Source organism: Pomacea canaliculata, linkage group LG5, assembly GCF_003073045.1.
Source record: "Pomacea canaliculata isolate SZHN2017 linkage group LG5, ASM307304v1, whole genome shotgun sequence".
Classification (NCBI taxonomy): Eukaryota; Metazoa; Mollusca; class Gastropoda; order Architaenioglossa; family Ampullariidae; genus Pomacea; species Pomacea canaliculata.
In genome coordinates this window covers 11,519,110-11,539,486 of record NC_037594.1, presented here as the reverse complement: position 1 = coordinate 11,539,486, position 20,377 = coordinate 11,519,110, and the positions used below count along the sequence as shown (strand labels likewise).

The window sequence follows — 20,377 nt, the reverse complement described above, 5'->3', positions numbered from 1 at the left end:
CCAAACATTTGCAAGCCAAAACTGTCAGGCACATCGTCTGCTCTTTGATAGCAAGCAATTAAATTTCTGTGGTTTTTTAAAATAATTCAGTAACTTCAGATGGCAAGCACGTTATATTATTAACTTAATCTTGGCATTCATGTAATCCTGGCAGTTATGTTTTCTATGTATAATCGGCGGACGACTTGACTGTTCTGAGACGAGCTAAAATACATCTCAGAAGGTGAGAAAATGTATTATATAGACATGTATTTCCGGATATTTACAGGAATTCATTTCAGTTCAGTTCAGTTCAGTTTACCTTATTGATTCAAATGATACATTTTGTTTAGGTTTGGGGCAGAGAAAAAATACTCATATAATTGTCATCACTGCAATATAAGCATTAAATTCTTGACACGGTTGTTACATGTTCTCTCATCCCCCACCCCCAATCCGGCCCACGTAACATTCCCATATCACTAACCATCTATAAATAAAATTATTGACCTACTGCTGAAAGTTAACCATTGCCTTTTCAGATGGATGATCTTAAACAGCTGTTGAAGTCTGTGAAGTTACGAAAGCCTTCAGAACCTACAAGAGATTATTCAAATCCAAAGACCGCTGGTTTTCTTCTGCCCAGTGAAGTTAGTATCATGTAGAAATGTGTATACATATATAAAATGAGACAAGATTTCTTGAAAGCTTTTTGTTAGATTCAAATTTAGGCTCATGAAGTTAACACATATATATATATGTAATTTATAATATAAATATTTATTTAGCCGGTAATTAAAGTCCTCTTATCTGTATGCATAAATATTAACTAAAAGTGAAACATTTCATTGTTCATGGTGAAAGATATAAGAACACCAATGAAAAAAGAGCTTTTAATTTATGTGTCAACAGATCAGAGAGTATCAAGAAAATGTTCTGAATTTTAACGCGGAAAAGTGGCTTGAAATTCTTCAAGATATAACATTTCCCACTGAATATTGCCCTTTGTATTTAAAAGAAGCAGAAACGATTGTTGCTGTATATGATCGTCTGTACAAGAATCTTGATGATTCTTTAAAAGCTGCAGTCGACTGGAAACAAAATCTAAGTTCAGCGGAGATGGACCTAGTAAAAGAAATGGAATCTCGCCTTCAGAAAGTAATGGATAATTTCCTCACATCAGATTCTGATTACTTATTTGTGAAAACATCAAGCAGAAGTGCTAAAGATGCACCTCTGGCACAGGAAAGATTTAAAGAGATGTACCTTGATCTTCTTTCAAAAGAAACTGAAGGTGCAGAGAGAAATGAAAACATCAAGGTTATGTGCCTTTTGAAAGCAGCATTCATGGCTATGAGAGTTAGATCATCCTCAGAGGTCATGGACATGATGATGCGCAGTGAAAGAATCCACCAAGATCTCACCCTTGCTTTAGAGTTTAGAGAAAAGTTTTGTGAGAACTTTGTGGTGCGAACTTTTGTTGACATCGATGTTGACATGGAGTTTCGTGGCTTTGTGTTTCAAGGGGTGCTTACTGCAGTATCACAATATAACTACCTAATCTTCTCTCCAAAGCTTGTTGAGCAGAAAGAAATTCTTCAAGCTAGGATTGAAAAATTTTATGCAGAAATAATAAGGCCAAAACTGGAATCAAGTTACTTTGAAAAAATTTTTATTATTGACTTTGCTGTAGGAAGAAAAGGTAAGGACAAAACTGTTTTCTATTTTCCTTTGTTAGGCTTTTATTTGTGTATTTCATGCAGATAGGACCTTAATTGTCACCTGAGGAAATAATTGTTTAAAAGAGTTGAATGTTAACCGAGATGAAATTATCTCCCATTATTAGCCTTTTGTTGGTAATACATCATTTTACCATGTACGTATAGTATATAGGATATTTGTCACTTATATACAAATAAGTATACTCACTCACTCCTCACTTTTTACTTTTTACTCCTCACTTTTACTTCTAACTGTGTGTTAAATGTCTGTATGGGTATGTGAGCAAAGACAAATTTCTGTCCTCCTGGGCAGACAATAAAGTCTGTTTTGATTTTGATTTGATTTGATAAAAAAGGGTAGTCGTTGAACGATAATGAACTTATGTTTATTGGAATATTCAGCCTCATATTGGTTGATTGGTTGGCTTTGAAATACTTTTCTATCTCAACACAGATCAGAGGCTGTGGGTGATTGAAATCAATCCCTTCTTGGTGACAACTGATGCTGCATTGTTCAGCTGGGAGCATGAGCGGTCCATTCTAGAGGGCAAGGAAGGATTTCACTTTCGCATTACAACTCGACCAAAACCTGGAGCCAAAACCATGCTTCCTCACAGCGTGAAAGCTTTGATGGCACTGTAAATTATATACATATATCTCATAAATATGTATAATGATATATTTCCTACATTTTACTTGTATGTATATTTATAGACATACACACTCACATGTATATAAAAATATTTTACTGCCTTTATTTATAATTGTCAAGTTTATCTTTTTGAAACTTGAATTGTTACATATCAGTAAAACATTATAGTTATTTGAAATACTATTTAAAATGTACACCAAACATTACTCCACACTTTGTATTTTGTTTTCAATTTTACATTTGTCACTCAAAACTTTGAATGGGCTTTATGCATGTCCCCATCTGTTCTACTGTTAAATTACTTTATGTTGTCATTTTGTAAAGTGAGATATTTTTATGATGTTCCAAACATGTACACTGTAACCATTTTTGTTCAAGCTTACTCATCTGAACATTGTAAAGTGCATGAATGTGAGACATACCACTTTCAAGTCTGAGGATACTGCTTTTATGTGTGTACCTACACAAACTATAGAGATCTAGAGTGTGAACAATGCATCAATTTGCAAGTTGTAAACTCAAGTCCACAAACACAATATATAAATTTCTGGAGGCTTGAATGACTTGCTGATTGTGTTTAACTGGTGGATTTTCAAAAAAATACGTCTATGATTGATTTTTTTTTTTACATTTCTTATAGGGAAGCACAATGTGCTGACATTCTTACAAAAGTATTTCTTAAATTCAGAGGGATGTAAAGAATCAAGTGTGATTTTTTAAAAGATATGTGCAATTCTGACATTGAGCGTTTCAGTAAATGTAGTAAGACTTTGTTTCAAATTTCCCAGTGTCTCTTACAGCCTCGATCGTGCGCTGCTCACTTTTCTCCCATCCATCCTGTGCAGGATCCCGACTTGAAAGTCATCCCATAGGACATTCAGATGTGCCATAGATACTGAGATATATATATACAGGACATTTAACAAAATCATGTCTGTACACAAAATGAACTCAATGAATTGTTTTGTGACTTTTTATATTTTTATATGCACTTTGCAGTCCAAGTTTGCAAACATATTTTTCATTCCAAACCTTGGCAACAGCAACCAATTATCAGTTAATTGATCATTCCATTATTATTATCATCATTACTAGGATAATATTCCATTGTGTGAACATGATTAAGTAGGAATGTAATAGTATTAATGGAAGGAATTTATATATCTTTCATGATTATGGCTCTTTTTCCTTTCTCTCTGAGAATCCGATGAGAAGGTCTGAATAGATTGACTACACCCTCACAAAAAACTGGCCCCAAGATAAATGCGACTCACTCCCCAGCGATCAAAATATCATTGAACTAACCTTAACCTTTTAATTAAACAAGTCCGGAAACTTGGGCAAAGTTTTAGTTTAAAAGTTTGAATGCCATTTAATGCAGGAAGCCTGAAGACAGCAGTAAAAAATATGACAAAACAATTGGTCCTGTAAACAGATGCCAAATACATAGCTGTATGTGTATATACATGTATATACATATAAAAATTACACAGAAAAAAAGACACGTATAAATGCACATTCATAATGAAAGTGCACCCGTCTTTATGTCGGGAACATGTGATAGTGTTTAACGGTCATGTCGCCAGGTAAAAGAAAGTTTAATCAGCCCTATGCACATTCCTTTAATTCCAAGTTTTTGGCGGGCCCATCAGAATATTTTCTCCGCTATATAAAAGATGATGTAGAGAAATTCCCTCTCCTCTATCGGCACGTTTTCCATGGTATTCAGGCCTGGAACGAAGAAGTGCTCTACTTGCTTCTCGCCAGTCAACATCTTTCTCAAATTTCTGAAGGTCTCTTGCAGTCTCGTGCGCCACTTGCTTCTCTCCCAGTCCACGTCTTCAGGGAGCCGCACGTAGAAATAGTCCCAAAACAACATTCGAATCTGCCAAAGATTCAGATATATATATGCTTCACATTAATCAGACTTTATGTTTGACATTGAATACCACATCTATAAAATGAATATATTATTTTATGTTTGTGGATGAGAACAGTGGATGCCTAGGTGATTTCTGATTTATCAGGGAAGGTAAGAAGAGTTGGGTTTGCTAAAACGTATTACACACAAATATTAGTGTTAATGTGATTCACTCCCACACACACACGCAACACACATACCAATGTACACTTTTCTATCCACCATTTACCTGAAACGTAGAAAAATATTTTATCTCTACGCTTTTTTGTTCCCGAAGAGTTGTTACAGCTTTGTTCAGTTCTTGAACGCTGGGGCATCGCCGACTCCTTTTCGGGTTGTCAATGCCTTTACAGAGCTCCAGGATCCGTTTGACCATGCGCATGACGTGTTTCCGGTACGTGGTCACGACTGCCGACGAGGGATCGCGGTCTCTTCCATCAACAAAGTTGGTCATTTGCTTTTCTGCCGCCGAGAAACTCAGTCGCCAGAGACAGTCGGCATAGTCTGACGCTTTGAACAAGAAAAAAGTGCCATAGTGTATAAAATGTTATTCCACAGAATACTAGAAGGCTTCCTGTTCTACATCACTCTTCTTTCCATCATGTCTTTCTGTGCTTTTCGTTTATTATGTCTGTATGTGTAGCGGTATCTCCCCATGCCTTCCTCTTCGCTTTTGTTTACTTTCTCGTTCACATTTTTGTTTTTTCTGTTTTCCCCTTTTATGACACGAAATTATAGAAATACACACAAAAACATACAAACACATTTTATAGGAAAAAGGATTGAATGTTATCATTATACTCACCATCTAGACATTGCTTGGGAACAGCGTGAAAACCAACTTTCTCGACGTCTTCTCGTTTTTCCTGTGGTAATTTGCTGAGAAAACCTTTCAGCTTCTCTGGCCATGTAGTGAAGTGCAGGGCTGGCACTAAATCCAGTGAAATGGGCAACATCCCTTGGGTTTCTGTGGGAATCACATAGTAATTCACTGGGAACGCTGCCGCAGTCGCCGAGGGTTGTCCAGCTGTAAACACATAGACACAAATTTCATGACTTAAAGAAGAGTACTTTTTGGGTGCAATGTGTTTCTCTTCACACCAGAATATTCACATGCATGTTCTTTTTAAGCACAATTACATTATGGACTGTTTTTTTGTGTGATTTATGTGGAATTCGTCCTTGTTTGAACAGCTTTTCTTATTCAAGTATCTTGGATTAGTTCCAGAGTAAAGACAATACTCTAGTATTGCAAAAATGTTGGAATATTGCAGATAAGGCGCAAGAGACTGGAAGTCTTTACTCTTTACATCTCTTTACTCTTACTCTTTACGAGGTTCTGAAAGAGGTCAAATGTTATGTTAGATCATATGCCATAAATTTTAAAATTTGTTCCTAAAAACGACATTAGTACTAACCAGGTTTTGAATTTTGTGACATTTGTTAATTTAGCTCAATAAATATATATATATAAATTTACCCTTTGCGTGTCTGTTTTTTGCAATTCCTTTGGTGAACAGGTCAAATGCTTTGGTCCTGAAGAGCGCTGACTTGACCATCCCTTGGTCGCCACAAAGCTCTTTGAACGCCAAGTACTTTGGATCACTGATGGGAAGGTCTCTGAGCTTAATAAAGCAAAATTCTGGTGGTGCGCCACTAATATCTATCTCCATCCATTCGTCAGGGATGCTTTTCGGAATAAACATGCAGTCCACTTCATCAGCTCTCGCCACCTGCGAAAGACAAATATTATTCCTTCTTATTTGCTAGACTGTGTCGGGGGCTTGACCACAATAAGAAACAATATTTTGATGAACTTCTAGATAATGATAATTTTACTACTACTACTACTGAATTAATGTCATTATGGTCTATTTTGCGTGTGACCCGAAAAAAGCCGGAAAGTCGGTAAGAAAGTAAAACAGTTTCCCACCTTCGTTCCATCGTAGGAAGACCCGGAATTGAGCACTTTCCACTTCCACGCGCTTCCCTCTTTTAGACTTTCCCGAATTTGCTGGCACAGCGTCTGCCAGTTACTAGAGGCGTGCAGCTTCTCCTTCTGTTCCAATTTCACCTCTTCATCGAAAAAATCGTTGCCGTTTCTTGTGGGATTAGCAGATATTTCGATGAGGGCTTTATCCATCACTTTATCGGCTTTTTTGATGAGCTTCATCTCGCGAGAGTCGTTTATCTTCCTTTTGGAAGGTTTTGGTTTTTGAGTCGACGAGGCAGTTTCTTTAGATGCTTTGAGCTCTATTAGTGTGGAAGGTGAGATTATTTCTCTTTCTGTTTCTTCCTGTATTTCGGCTGCTGGTACAGAAGACATCCCCTCTGGGGCTCCTTCTCCTTGTTTCACTATTTCAGTGTGCTTCAGTTTATCTTCTCCACCTTTTTCGTGCAGTGTAGACGTACAATCAGAGGGAAATTGCAGTTCCCTATCTGCTGTTTCCTCCCCGCTTTTTGATGCCAAAGGACAACTTTTGCCCTTTCTTTTCGTCTCTCCTCTCTTTAATGTTGCTGTTGACGCGGGAGAAACCTCATGTTCTGTACCTTCTGTATGACAGTGGATGGTGGATGTTGGAGGAGAAGATTTACCTGTAGCTTCTGCTGCACTGTTTAATGGTGATGTCAGTTCAGATGAAACTTCAAGTTCCTCATTTGACATTTGGTCATTAGTTTCGGTTATCAAAGGAGAAGGCAGTTCATACTTTCCTCGTGTCCCTCGTTTCTTCAAAGTTGATGTCGACGCAGAGGAAACCTTGTGCTCCTCACCGGCTATGTCTTCATGGTTTGTGGATGTCGGTGGAGAAAAAAGCTTTTCTTTGGCTCCAGATTCTCGTCTTTTTGATTTTGTTGATGTCAGCTGAGACAATGACTCATTTTCCTCGTTGGAAATTTTTTCCGGGCTTGTGGATGTCGAATTAGAAGACGGTTTGGATCTCGTTCCTGTTCCTTTCTTTTTTAAAGTTGTTGAAGAAACTTGAGTCTCTTCTTCTTTCTGTGGTGTAGAGGAAGACTGAGATTGACATCCATCTTCTGCTGTTTTCTCCAAGCTTTGTGATGTCGAAGGATGTTTGCCTTTCTCTTGTCTCTTGGGTGTTGATGTTGGCACTGAAGAAGTCTCATGTTTCTCACATGCTATTTCTTCCAGACTTGTAGAAGTCGAATGAGTAGAAAGCTTAGGTCTCCTTTGGGTTCCTTGTTTCTTCAGTGTTGATGTCGACACAGTGGCAACCTCATGTTTATCATCTGCTGACTCTTCTTGGCTTTTGGAAGTCAAAGGCGAAGAAATTTTACCCCTCGCTCTTGCATTTGACATCTTTGATGTCGACTCAGACGAAAGCTTCTGTTCTCCACCTCTAATTTCGTTTTGAAGTATGGATGTTCCAGGAGACGAAAATTTACTCCTTGCTTCTGATTCCATATTCAACTCTGATGCAGAATAAACCTCTTGTTCTTCATCTGCTATTTCTTCCAAACATGTAGATGTCGAAAGAGAAGACAGACTCTCTCCTGACGAAAACTTCTGGGGCTCATCTGCAGTTTCTTGATGTTTCTTTCCTGTTGATTTCAGGTTAGAAGATTTATTTTGTTTTTCACCTGGTAATTTGTCTAGGCTTGTGGACTTCGAATTAGAAGACGCCTTAGTATTTCGTCTCTGGACCCTCGAAACTTCAGGTTCATGATCTGCAGTTTCCTCCGGTCCTATCGACGACAATGGAACACAATGTTTAGTTCTTGCCCCCCTTGCTTGTTTTCTTTCTGAGTTTGCGGATTCGGAGGGGGATGATGTTTGAGATGGTGGATGAATTCCTCCGTCGATATATCTTTCTCCAGTGTGAGTGGTTTTAGTCTTGTCGTCTGCTCCTTGCCTCCCTTTTCTCTTCGACTTTGGGGTTGATGTTGGTGTAGGAGAATTTTCTCCTTTAAACTTTTTTCCTTCAGTTTCTTCCATTATAGGTGTGTCGTTTGCTTCCAGGGGTACAGTTCTAGGTCCCTTGGCGCTTTGGCTGGTTCTTCCTTTCTGCGATTGTCCTGCTGAAGGAGGTTTTGAAGCAGCAGAAGACTTGCGGCCTGCATGTGGTGTATTTTCTTTGCCCTTTTGCGATCGAGGAAGAGATGGCGACGAATCTTCTTTGTGTTTCGTTTCCATCTTGTTAAATATCTGAAATGAAAGACAAGTGTTGTAAAGCAAAGGCTCTAAACTTGATGCTTCGTAAACTTACTCCTGAGTCATGAGACAATGAGTAGGTGTAATCCTTAGGGCACAGCAAAAACTAAAGAAGAGTAAACAAAATCATACATGCATGAAGGTCTCACGCAGCAAAAACAAGATACCAGTGAAGGAAAAAAAAAAGAAAGCACCTGTGGAAAGTCGCTGTTACTATGTTTCTCCAGCTAATATCAGATAGACATTGAAGGGCATCACGTAGACTGCAATATTTGATTACTGTTTAGGATATGAACTTAATCAAACTTGCATTGAGTTATCTTATCTGTTATTACATTTGTCCACTTTATTTGGGGCGCTTGGTGGCGCAGTGTGTAAAGCACATGTTGCCACGTCAGTGAGAATCAAGTGTCGTGTTATTTGTTTTCTTTATCTCGGTTTCGACATACCTCTCTCTGAATGTGACACCTCAAAAACCGCTTACGGTCTGTTGAGCTACTTAAAGCAGGTTTATGTACTTTTTGAATGAATGTTATTATCAGAACTCCGCTCTCAGGCAAGAGGGCATGAATAGGGCGTTTAGCTGATTTATTCACCGGGAGCAGACTAGCCACCAGGATGTGTTTATACGAGTTATTAAGACTGCTGTAAAACTTTTTTCTCCAGATGTAGCTTGTGAATGTGTTTAGTAGGGCTTAATTCATGTGACATTATAAACACCTGAGGTATCTAATATCATGATCGACAGTTATGGTGATTACTTATCGTGCTGTTCTCAAAATGATAATGAAGATGCAAAGTTATTAAAAGTCATCGTGTGAATTTTTTTTTTTAAATGACTGGACGTTTGAGTCGTCATAGAGAGCATTTCCCTACGGTTGGATCAGTATTTTCCCTACATAGGCCTACAAACGATACACAGAAAAAGACCAAGAACGCTGAAAGGAAGAATACTTATGAAAACTCTTACAAGGCTACAGACTTCATTCAAGGCAAGCAGCAGCTAGTGGGATATATATGATGGCATGTTATTTAGAATACCCTGGAAGTTTGTGACATTATAGGTTTAACCTCTTTCTTTGTATGGGGATGTTTGCGGGATTATATTTCGAAATTGAAGGAGGTGAATGTCCATTCTGGGATAGTGTCTTGAATTTTTCTTTAAATGTATATCTGTTTGTATCGCCTGTGACTCACGAAGGGCTTCAACGGAAAAGGACACAAAGGTCAAGAGCAAAGGAAATCGAAAGTAGGACTGTTGGGATTACCCTTTAGCTTGAGAACGGACAGTGAACATACTCATAGGCTACACAGAAGATAGGGTTAGCTACGTGTCCTTGTGTGCTTGAGAAGATTAAACTGGGATTCAAGGTGTGGAGTTAACTCTGTAGCTTCAATCCTAGTTATTATGATATTTGTGTCATTTTTGTTTGCAAAATGATTTAAATGCAAAGAGTTGAGCATTACTCTTATTAAAGCAATAACAATAAACAAATCCACTTTCATTACGTTATAATCAAATCTCATATCATGATGACGATCATCATATGGAAATTACTGTTGCTCTAGTCACACTTTTGTACTGTTCCTGAACCAATCAGTCAGGTTTGCTGAGCCGTTATAAAGATGTGCAAGCGCAAGGTAACTGAGATAATCAGCTTCCTATACTCAAAAAAGAAAGCTGTGCTTCTATGTGTAATTATTTCTGGAAAACTTCTTGAGTACTAATAAGTTATTGGTATCTGAAGGACATGGTACAGATAATCTATCAAAAGGACAACAAACACTAACCTGCGACATCGATGGATATGATGATGACGAGAGATCAGCGAGACTGCACTGGCCGAGAAAGAGATGATCACGAATTAATCAGTCACCTGGGACTTTTGTCGCCCTCACACCCTGTGTAGGTAAATTCACCACTGGGATAGGTGTGAGCACGAACTTGTGTTACACGTCCATGGTGTGAACTTATATAACTGGGTGATGTATGTAAGGCTTCATTTGATTGGCTCAACGTGTTTACGTATGAATGCCAATGAAACTACAAATTCCACAGCTGGACCGTTTCCGAAAATTACTCATTTCTCAGGAAATAGGGTTAGTGACACTGGCGGAGGAAAGTGCCCGGCTTTTGGGGAATATGAGGGGAGGACTCCATGCTGACATTTAGCAACCTTAACACACTTGTCTTCTCAGTATCTGACCCCCCAATCTTGTCCCCCACCCCGCCAATTTCTTGCGCCACTGCGTGAGAGTAAAATGTGTTGAGTAGGATAAGTGTGTGTGTGGTGGGGATGGGGTGGGGCGAGGTGACATTGGCTGTTTACGCCGACCCAGCGGCTACAGGACAAAGGACAAATTCTCATTGTATATATCTCACGGCAAGGCAGCCAGCCCTGTAAGCAGATGTCAGAGGTATAGAAAGATCAGTGTGCCCAGGACGAGATCTGAACCCAGGGCGGGGATGGGGGAGAGAGGAGGAAGTTATTTATAGACTGGGGGGGGATGTAGGAAGGTTGGGGAATGTTGCACAGTTACTCGATCCCATGCGCGCGCATGTTGCATCCACGGTCATGATGTCAGTGACGCTGTGCAGAGCGAGGCTGAGCCATCAAACGCATGAGAGAGTACGTGTGTTTGTGTGTGTGTTCGAGAGTGTATATGAATGTGAAAGATTTTGTATGTTAGCGATATGGGTGTTGCACTAGACAAACCCAAAGGTAAACAAAATAAAGTTAAATAGTTGGTGCTACCTGGGATAAATTTTCCACCATGCACTAAAGACACTGTTATTTTTGAACAAAGTTATAAAGATAAATCCTGGATGTATAGAGAGCTCACTGACTCGGAACGAAGGATCAAAAGAGCAATCAAGCACGGAGACTGAACCAGGAGTTCAAGGAGTTATAATTCAAATGAAAACTCTCATTTTTAGATGGATAGAGCCATATAAAGAATCGACGGTATCAGAGGAAAACGAAAGTTTTTAAGAGGAAGCTTTTTGATGATACAGTGCATCCAGTGTATAGGTATCCTTCAAGATGACTCATCGCGCGTGTAAGGGGTGTGGATGGCTAGTCGGGTGGATGTTTGAGTGGGTGACTGGGTGCGTATGAAGTTAAGTAGTTCAGCTCACCCTGTAAATGTGACAATGTCTACAAAGGCCATGATCATTAAAAACAAATTCAAAATTTTAGATATCTTTAATCTTTCTTTCTTTCGTGTCTTATTTTGTCTGTCGACATCATCACGAAAACTTTAAATAAGCTTTCTTCCTTTTTTATTTATTTTCTCAATAAAAAGTAAACATGATACTTAAAATCAATGTTCGTTCTCTTTGTTGTGATTAAAGTTTCGTAAGAATTGTCAAACATTTGCTCTATCAGTAAAGTAAAAGGATAAACTTAAACATTTAATTTCAAAATGATTCATATATTTAAACATTTATTTCCAAAATATTTTCATATGTTTATTTAAAACAACAACCTTCGTACAAATACTTCATTGTTTTCCGTTTGTATTTCATCAAAGCGCTCCAACTTTTAGCATGTGTTCTTTTAACATGTATGCATACGATGTTCTCACAAACACAATTTGAAATACATCAGATGTATATTTGAAATATATCAGATGTACTCATCAGGGTAGATGAGAATACTGTTTTTCGTAAGTGGAAAGCTCTCAGCACCAAACCACAGAGGTGTACTAAGCTGTTCTTCAAATATTTACTTTTTCACTTGATTAATATAGAAGTGCTCCCCTTCAACTAATTTGTTGATGTAGGAATACTGTGGCAGATAATATTATCTGGATATGTGCATTGATCCCAAATATCTTGTTTGCTGAGCCATCTACCATCTAAATGATTTGTCTTTACATCTGACCTTTTATATCCGGTAGAAACTGGCTATTTTTGCTTCACGTGGCTTTTTTTTTTTTTTTTTTAGACAATTACGAGGGTTAGTCAAAACGAACACTTAAGTGGACAACAAGTGGATTCATTAGTTTTACCATTATTGTGAGTTACCTTGTAGTATCTCTTGCATAAGTACAGTTAGTCATTGTTGTGGTAATATATCACAAGTAGTCAACGGTTCTAGAGAATGTACAGAAAGGTAAACAAAATATTATGTCCATATAATCAGAATATTTTTCACAAAATACCGCCTGTAAAGAGCAGCATATTTAGATAAACAAACAGCCCTTAAAAAATTAAGATCCATTATTTATCACAACAAAATAGTAAATATCATTTCAGAATACTGTACATTTGAATACATGATCTACTCTCTGAATTTGTTCCTATTAATTTTTCTCGTCATATTTTATTGCTGAGCAGTTTCTTTTAAACTTTGAAATGCATGATTAATAAGTAATCATTCATTTTGTCTATTCTTATGTCAGACTGCAACAATGCCCTGGAGTCTCGTGATCATCGTCAAGATTTTAATAGTCATCAAAAGTGTCAGGGACTGGCTTCTAGAAAAGTTTTTCAACAATTGTGAAGATGATGTAGAGAAATTCTCTCTCCTCCACGGGCACGCTGCTCATGATGTCCAGTTCGGGCACGAAGAACTGCGACACAGTCGTCTGCCCCATCAACATCTTCTTCAGCAGCTCCAGCGTGTCCAGCAGGCGACTGCGCTTCTTGCTGATGTGCCAGTGGTCGTCATCGCGGTGCTGCACGTAGAAACTGTCCCACAAGGCCGTGCGAATCTGAGTACAAACATGACGTATTTACGTAGACACGTTATGGGACAGTGTATTCAGAATTGGACAGGAGAACTAGACTTCAAATAAATATATTCAAATATAGAATATTTAATTAAAAGTACTCTTTTACTAGAACCCTGCTAAAACGAAATTCCCTCCATGATTATCTAAAAAAAAAAAATTTAATATTTACCGTAAATGTACTAAAATGTTTGATCGTGACTTTTCGTCGTTTTTGAAGAGTTGTCACGGCCAGTTTGAGTTCTTTAGCATTGGCACAGAACCGTTTAGTCTTGGAGTTCTTGAAGCCTTTACTGATCTCCAGGATCCGTTTCATCAAGCGCAGAACCTGTTTCCGACACGTGGTCCCGGCCGCGGGGTTGCGATACTTCCCGTCAAGAAACTTTGTCATCTCTTTTTCTGCTGCCGAGAAACTCAGACGCCAGAGGAAGTCTCGATCCTCTTCATATCTATCTGTTATGAAAAGATACAGTGTATCGGGGTAAAAGGTTGTTTTAGAAAACATAGAATCAGCAGCGTGTGTCCCTTCATGTGCTCTCCCCTTGTCTACTATGTATCTGTCTTTCACTCACATTATTCACATGTAAAACGGTTCGCAATGAAAAATATTCGAAATCGTAACAAAATTGCTAAACAGTGGGATCACACACAATCAAACACACTGTGACACTACCATGAAGATTATGGCAGGAGTGTTAGACTCACCGTCGAGGCATGGTTTGGGAACAACGTGAAGGCCAGCTTCCTCAACGCCTTCTGCAACTTTGGGTGGTAATTTTTTCAGGAGAGTTGTTAACTTTTTTGGCCACATTGTAAAGCGCAGGGCTGGGACTAGGTCCACAGACATTGGCAGCAAACCCTTGCCTACAGAGCTAGGAATCACCCTGTACTCCACTGGCAACGCTGCAGCTCCCGGGCCGGCACGTCCAGCTGTTGTCCACAAAATTACCAACACAAACATCTAAATTATTGTCAGAATTTCCATTTTACATTGGATGACACACGTTTTAGCTCTAAACCCTGCTCAGTCTTCAAGGACCACAGCTTGTGATTGTTGTGTAGTCAATACTGTATATGAGGCACTGGCTCAAACATTATTGGCATTAAAGCTTGGCACAAGCTGTGGCCCAGTCAGAGACTTATTTTAATACTAAAGCTAGAGGAGAGAAAAATGTCCTGATGCAAGAAGGGTGTGCAGTAGAAGAACATTTTAATGCAGTAAAAATACTTTTGAGCTCCAGAACGGTATATGACACTAACTTTAGTGTGTAAAGTATTTTAGGATCTTTTGTTACATCGATGAACTGTTAAAGAGCCTGGCATCGAGAACACCTTACCTTTAGCGTTACGTGTGTTTTCAATTCCTTTCTTAAAAAGCTTAAATGTCATCTTCTTGAATTTGGTGGCATTGATCCGCATTGTGCTGTCTTCGCAAAGACCTTTGAGACCCTCGTACTTCGAGTCGAGTTCACTGATTTTCTTTAGCTTAACGAAGCAGAAGCCTGGCGGCGCGCCATGGAAGTCAATCTCCATCCAATCCTCAGAAATGTTTCCAGGAAAAAACATGCAGTCCATTTCGTCCGGCCTGGTCACCTGCGAGAAAACAGACATTAAAAAAATTAGCAGAAATTCAGAAAAAGTACCATACAGTTTCTGTATAGATAGAAAAGATTATCTTTTACTTTAGCTAAAAAAGCAAAGGAAGATTTATGGAATCATTTGCTTTTTTTTCTCGTCTGAGTAATATCCGCGGATTTAAAGACCAACCTGATTGGTTTTTTTTTGCAAATATCGGTAGATGGGTTTTGGAGGCTGAAATTTACAGGTTATTTTTAGATCGCCTATATCTACTGATATGTGAAAAAGACAACCGTTCAGGTTGGTCTTTAAACGAAGACAAAATTGGAGATCTTTTTGTACCTTCGTACCGTCGTATGAAGACCCGGAGTTGAGCACCTCCCACTTCCACTCACTGCCCGTGTCCAGGCTCTCCAGCAGGTTGTTGCGGAGCCGCGAGAACTCATGTGCTGCATGACGCTTCTCATCGCCTCCCAGCTTCACTTCATCGTCAAAAAACTGATTGCCCTGCCTTGTGGGGTTTGGTGACTTCTCTATCTCAGCTGCTTTCATCACTTCATCGGCTTCTTTAATAAGGTCCAACTCGGAACTTCTCGTCCCTCTACAGCTCATTGTTCTACTTGTGCTGACACCGGACCCCATACTCTTGGTGGAAGCCGATAGTCTGGCTCTCGCTCCTCCTCCTCCTCCGTCTCCAAACCCTCCTACTCTCATCATTCTTTCTCCCCCGTCTAATGATTCTCCTCCAAATACTCCTCCTCTGCCTGTTAGTCCTTCGAAAGCAGGGTATTCTTGATATTGTGGCGTAGTCGCATCATGTGAAAAAAGTGGCATCGACATCTCAAATGAACGACGAAAATCGGGATTTTCTTTTTGTCTTGTGGATGTTGTAGTCGAAGACAGTTTGGGTCTCCCTCTTCCCGTTTCTTTCTTTGAAGAGGACGAAGATGCAGAAAATTGTCTAACGCTGTCTCCTCTTCTTCCTCCGTCTCCTAGTCCTACAGCTCCTGCTTGTCCCTGAAGCAACTCAAAGAATCTGTCGAATTCACTGCCTGTGTGACCAGGCAGGACAAACGGAAAGGGGGCGGACGACGGCCTGCTATATCCTGAAGAATCCATTCCATACACTGGCAATCCATGTGGTGCAGGGTCCGAACATCTCCCGCGACCAGACCTGCTGGACATGGAACTTACTGAGGCCGTCGAATCCCTCCTCTGACTTGGCCTGCTCGATGCTGACGATGATGGTCTCTGAGACGAGGTTTGTGCCGTACCATCTTTGTCAGGTCTGTGGTGGGGTGGACTGGACCGGGTGTTACCCCTGGGGTGTTGCTGTGCAGAGGAAGGCTTGGGAGTCGTCGATGTTTTGCGGCCTGCGCTAGTCGGAGTGGAGTTATCTGTTCTTCTGCTGCTGCTAGATGACGCCGACTTACCTCCCCTTTTAGGCGGCATTATAATACCTAGACAAAAGTTTGTACATAACAGTGCCGAGAATATGATCGCTGAAAGTTCTTTTTTTTAAAAAAAATAATAATAGCTGAATTTTTTTTATCAGTTGTAATTACAGAAATAGTTCCTTAAGAGTGAAAGTTCTGGTCTCGCTGTACTTTCAATAGCGATTGTTTAATAGTTCTTTGACTTTGCTTAAAACCAAGATTATATGATAGTTGCTGGGTGTTATTGTGTCATTAGATATATGATGATCTGGAGAATGAAAGTCCACACGTTCCTTTAACAAATGGTGGAGACAATTGAAATTCAAAGTCACAACACACTCTACCTACCATGACATAATTAATTCATTTAACCAAAAACTAAAAGTCCTTACTGAAAAAATCGCTGTCTCTTGTATAATGTCCAGGCCGTTAAAATTTCATAAGAGTGTAAGACATTTTTTTTCCAAATCACTAGGATGAGCTTAGTCTCAACTCAAAATATAGTGTACAGTCAATAGTCCCTCTGATTAGGAGATAAAATCCTACAAACATCCGTATTCGCAAAGAGATAAAAAGGAAACCCGCCATTGTATACTGAATATACATTGAATAGCGTATTCTTGAAAAGTTATAACCACTGTGATTACTGGGACCACATGCTGATTTGGATATCAGTGTATATTTATTATATTAGACCTTATGATGATGTTTTTGTACTTGTACTTCTATAACAGATTTCAGGGGCGGACAAGATCAGAATTGAACTCAATCTGAGCTAACCCCGAGAAGGTGAAAAAAGTCATTGACCTCTTGTGAATCTTCAGCACAGTTCAGCTGCGGTGGGATCTATTTATATAATAAAACTTAAATGTAAAGGCAAGTGAAGAAGCAAATTGTGCTATATGATAGACACTGACTTTGTGAATTACTTTTGGCCAGAATATTTTGCCGGTGACTAGCTTCACTTGAGTGTGAGAGTCTGTCAAACACTGACTCTCCGGAACCACCGGATTCAACACAACAGCTAAGATGGAGATTTTTTCCCGATATGCAATAATATTCTTCTATTTTTTTCACATACAGAGATGGTTGGAAAGTCAGTAAAGCTGTCTTAGTCTCATCTACAAGCATGTGTCACCAACTGTTTTGTGTAGAAAGGTTTTTTAGAAGTCATTATTTATTGTCTTGGTCTAATTTCGGTTTGGGAGGATATTACATTTATTTACTGTCGGATATTGATCAACATGGCAAAACGCAGATCGTTAGCGAACTCGTGTGTGTGTGTGGTAATGAGACAGCTGAACATCATGGATGTAGATGTAATTATCACCTACCTTGCCAGTAACGATTTATCGGCTACACCAAAGATCTGAGGCCTGACCCTCCCATAATATTCACGCCATGTAGGACACTGTGGGACAAGGTGCGGCACAGCGGACACAGTGCGGTTGTACTAGCCAAAGGTCACACGAAACCGAAAGTAGAAACCCACACTTTCACTTTCCCCGAAGACTGAGAATAGCGCTTTATGGGCTGAATACTGCGAGCTGGAGGTCAGGTACACTCAAAGCAAATGTCTGTCACCAAATGAGCCCCAAAATGGTTAAAACATCTACTTTTCTTTGTATTTCATCATGTTCAACATTTAAAAAATAAAATAAATACCAAGCAAAATTAGTGTAAGAAAACGTATTTTTTTTTAGACCAAAACATCCGCTCGAAGGAAAAAAGCCACTGAACGAGCAACAGCAAAAATGACTAACCAACAGGATATTAGCAAGACGCTGGAATGTAGAGTTGACCCTAGATGGTCAATGAACAACGGTTTCTTTACTTACCTCAAGCAAGATTAACGTGAAAGTGCCGACACTTTGTAGAAATATGTCACCCACTGTCATAAACCTTGTACAAGCCTTGGTGAAACCGTGTCGCTCGACCGTTGTTCCCGGATAAAATGTGGTCCACCTTGACCAGCAGTTATACAGATATCTACATTTGTTTCTCCAAAACTGCAAAGTTCCGCGAAAAATGCTGTCACCAGTATATTTGCTTAGGAGGAAGCGTTGGGGTTTTCATTTATTTATTGCTTCTGCACCGATGATTGGCTGCTGAGGCTGTTGACCTTTTGTGCAATACTGAGAATCCGACAGAAGTCCACAACTGTCGCGTGAAGGTAGATGACAGCAAATACCTCCACCTGCGCGCGCGCGGGATGGAGCGACAGGTGAGGTGGCTGATTACGTCACGAAATGCTTTGGATAACAGTTATCTCTCTTCTGATATCAAGTCATGAGTCATCGTTACCCATTTTGACTGTGCTCCCCCCAACACACACAGAGACTCGTGATTTGTTATTGTTAGGCCACCGATGTTGAAGTCTCATCAGCTTCGTTATCATGTTAGAGAAATACGTATATCACACTCTAGAAGTTCAGTGACAGTAATAATTTTACAGATGGAATTAGAAACAATTACCTCACCCACTCACATAACTGTCAACTATTTTTCCCTCGCTCTTTTTGTCTAACATTGACATCATTTAGAAAACAAATTGTAAACAGGTTCAAATAAACAGTTTTGGCCGCTTTAGCTGATGCTACAATCCTTTAGGGATGTCAGGGTGTCAGACTATAGAGCTGTCATCACAAATAGGGGTGTAAAAGTCTGGAAATAATTTGTCGCCATTCATGTACACAGAGACAGACAGAAACACAAGGTGAGGACCATTGTTCCCTTTGTAAAAAGTTATTAGTTAACAGAAAAACTTCGTCTCCAGAAATCTTTACCCAATACTTTCTGCCTCGCGACTGTTGTTGGAAAAGTTTTGTTTAGGTGGACACACCTTTGAGTCACACTCTCTAGGAAACGGAACTGCTCTCAGTCCTTATTTAGCTACTTAGGGTGACCCACTTAGTGTGACCTCCTTTTGATATGCCTGGCTGTCGTGTTCTTAAAAATGAACCTCTTCTCGGCAGAGCTCGTTTGCTTTTAGCAGTTTGTATCAACTTACTGACACTAAGTCCTGTCATTAATCGCCGTGGGAGTGTGTTTGGGGCGCAATATCAAAATAGCAATGACATAAGTCACATATAACAAAATGTCAAGACCATCGGATAATAACACCTGTAACAGATTAACAATATTCTTTTTGCTGTGTTTGCATGGGCTTTTTGGTACTGATATTAACTCTGTAAAAACTCTAAACAACTTAAAAAAATGGTTTGTAGTCGTGTTCTATATATATCAGCTTCATGATTGATTCGCGATGTTTAAAAGAAAAACAATTAAACAATTTTGTTCGATTTAGAATTTTGTTGTCCCTCATACACGATATAAACGATACAAGTATTTTAGATAAATTGTTCTGCCTGAGAGATGTAAAAGCTGGACATGTGAACAGTCCGTGATAGTCGTTTCGCCATCCTTGAGTGCACATGAGTCACGACTGGTAGCAGCAGAGATGTGTACTCATGGAAAAACCACTTTAACATTTCCATGTAAAATGACAAATTTGAATAACTATACTCTCTAGCCAGTCCATGTTGACAAGGTGCATCAAAAATACAGTTATCTGTCATCTTTATCGTTTCAATTAGAGACGAGCATACTAGGTAGACTGTTTCTCTAGCCGCTCTGTATCCAGCAGGTGCATCACACCTTTGTCATTACTAGGTACCCAACTATAGCGAGTAGCTAAGTACCTCATGCCAGTCCAGTTTGACCAGGTGCCTAGCACTGTTACCTTTGTCCTTTTAATACAAAAATGATCAGTCGAGAAAACTTTCTATCAAACAGGTGCATCACACGCCCACAAAACACTAGATGCTCATCCATGTCGACCATCAGGAAGATCAACCAAGTAACAAGCCCGCAAAGCGAGCACTGTGTCATGAAATGAACTTTTATTTTTATATTAGGGAATTAACACAGTGTATGCTAAGGGTTAAGGAATGTACACGAACGAGCGAGTGTTGTCTTCATCACGAGGGACCGTGAGAAATGTCATTGGACATTCGGAGTGACGATCGTTAGGTAAGAGGTGAGGTACTCACACCGCAGTCTCCGAGTAAAACTTTGTACCCTCTTTAGAAGAGAAAATCGTGTCTAAAATGAATCTAAAGCGATTGTACAACACGTTTAAGCGACTCAGTTAATTTCAGTTAAAAACACTTCTAAAGTTGC

The 20,377-nt window shown here is 39.4% G+C and overlaps 3 protein-coding genes across 4 annotated transcripts; 1 reads left to right on the top strand and 2 right to left on the bottom strand.

Annotated features, from left to right (window-relative positions):
• The first annotated feature begins 10 nt into the window (after positions 1–10).
• On the top strand, positions 11–3,167 carry LOC112564292. The gene is made up of 4 exons (XM_025239000.1): positions 11–223; positions 522–629; positions 892–1,681; positions 2,155–3,167. The coding sequence occupies exons 2-4, from the start codon at positions 522–524 to the stop codon at positions 2,340–2,342; spliced, it is 1,086 nt and encodes a 361-aa protein (XP_025094785.1). The 5' UTR covers positions 11–223; the 3' UTR covers positions 2,343–3,167.
• A 144-nt stretch (positions 3,168–3,311) lies between these two features.
• Positions 3,312–10,488, bottom strand: LOC112564284 (cell wall protein DAN4-like). Its single transcript, XM_025238983.1, has 6 exons — positions 10,236–10,488; positions 6,207–8,438; positions 5,754–6,006; positions 5,079–5,300; positions 4,503–4,783; positions 3,312–4,237 (listed from the first exon to the last, which is right to left on the bottom strand). The coding sequence occupies exons 1-6, from the start codon at positions 10,242–10,244 to the stop codon at positions 4,001–4,003; spliced, it is 3,234 nt and encodes a 1,077-aa protein (XP_025094768.1). The 5' UTR covers positions 10,245–10,488; the 3' UTR covers positions 3,312–4,000.
• A 1,375-nt stretch (positions 10,489–11,863) lies between these two features.
• LOC112564288 lies at positions 11,864–18,352 on the bottom strand. 2 transcript variants are annotated; one of them, XM_025238994.1, is made up of 6 exons: positions 18,034–18,352; positions 15,102–16,219; positions 14,519–14,774; positions 13,887–14,111; positions 13,354–13,634; positions 11,864–13,163 (listed from the first exon to the last, which is right to left on the bottom strand). In XM_025238994.1, exons 2-6 carry the CDS (start codon positions 16,209–16,211, stop codon positions 12,927–12,929), a joined length of 2,109 nt encoding a protein of 702 aa, XP_025094779.1. In that variant the 5' UTR covers positions 16,212–16,219; positions 18,034–18,352; the 3' UTR covers positions 11,864–12,926. The 2 variants fall into 2 exon arrangements, with proteins under 2 accessions (XP_025094779.1, XP_025094780.1); XM_025238995.1 differs by lacking the exon at positions 18,034–18,352 and adding an exon at positions 17,530–17,951.
• Between the last annotated feature and the right edge of the window lie 2,025 nt (positions 18,353–20,377).

Coding starts and splice junctions, on each gene's coding strand:
- LOC112564292 (XM_025239000.1), top strand. CDS start 522: ATGGATGATCTTAAACAGCTGTTGAAGTCTGTGAAGTTACGAAAGCCT. Junction 630..891: donor GTTTTCTTCTGCCCAGTGAA/GTTAGTATCATG, acceptor ATGTGTCAACAG/ATCAGAGAGTATCAAGAAAA. Junction 1,682..2,154: donor CTTTGCTGTAGGAAGAAAAG/GTAAGGACAAAA, acceptor ATCTCAACACAG/ATCAGAGGCTGTGGGTGATT.
- LOC112564284 (XM_025238983.1), bottom strand. Junction 6,007..6,206: donor CTTCCTACGATGGAACGAAG/GTGGGAAACTGT, acceptor TGTCTTTCGCAG/GTGGCGAGAGCTGATGAAGT. Junction 5,301..5,753: donor AAAAAACAGACACGCAAAGG/GTAAATTTATAT, acceptor ATGTGTTTACAG/CTGGACAACCCTCGGCGACT.
- LOC112564288 (XM_025238994.1), bottom strand. CDS start 16,211: ATGCCGCCTAAAAGGGGAGGTAAGTCGGCGTCATCTAGCAGCAGCAGA. Junction 14,775..15,101: donor CTTCATACGACGGTACGAAG/GTACAAAAAGAT, acceptor GTTTTCTCGCAG/GTGACCAGGCCGGACGAAAT. Junction 14,112..14,518: donor AAACACACGTAACGCTAAAG/GTAAGGTGTTCT, acceptor TGTGGACAACAG/CTGGACGTGCCGGCCCGGGA.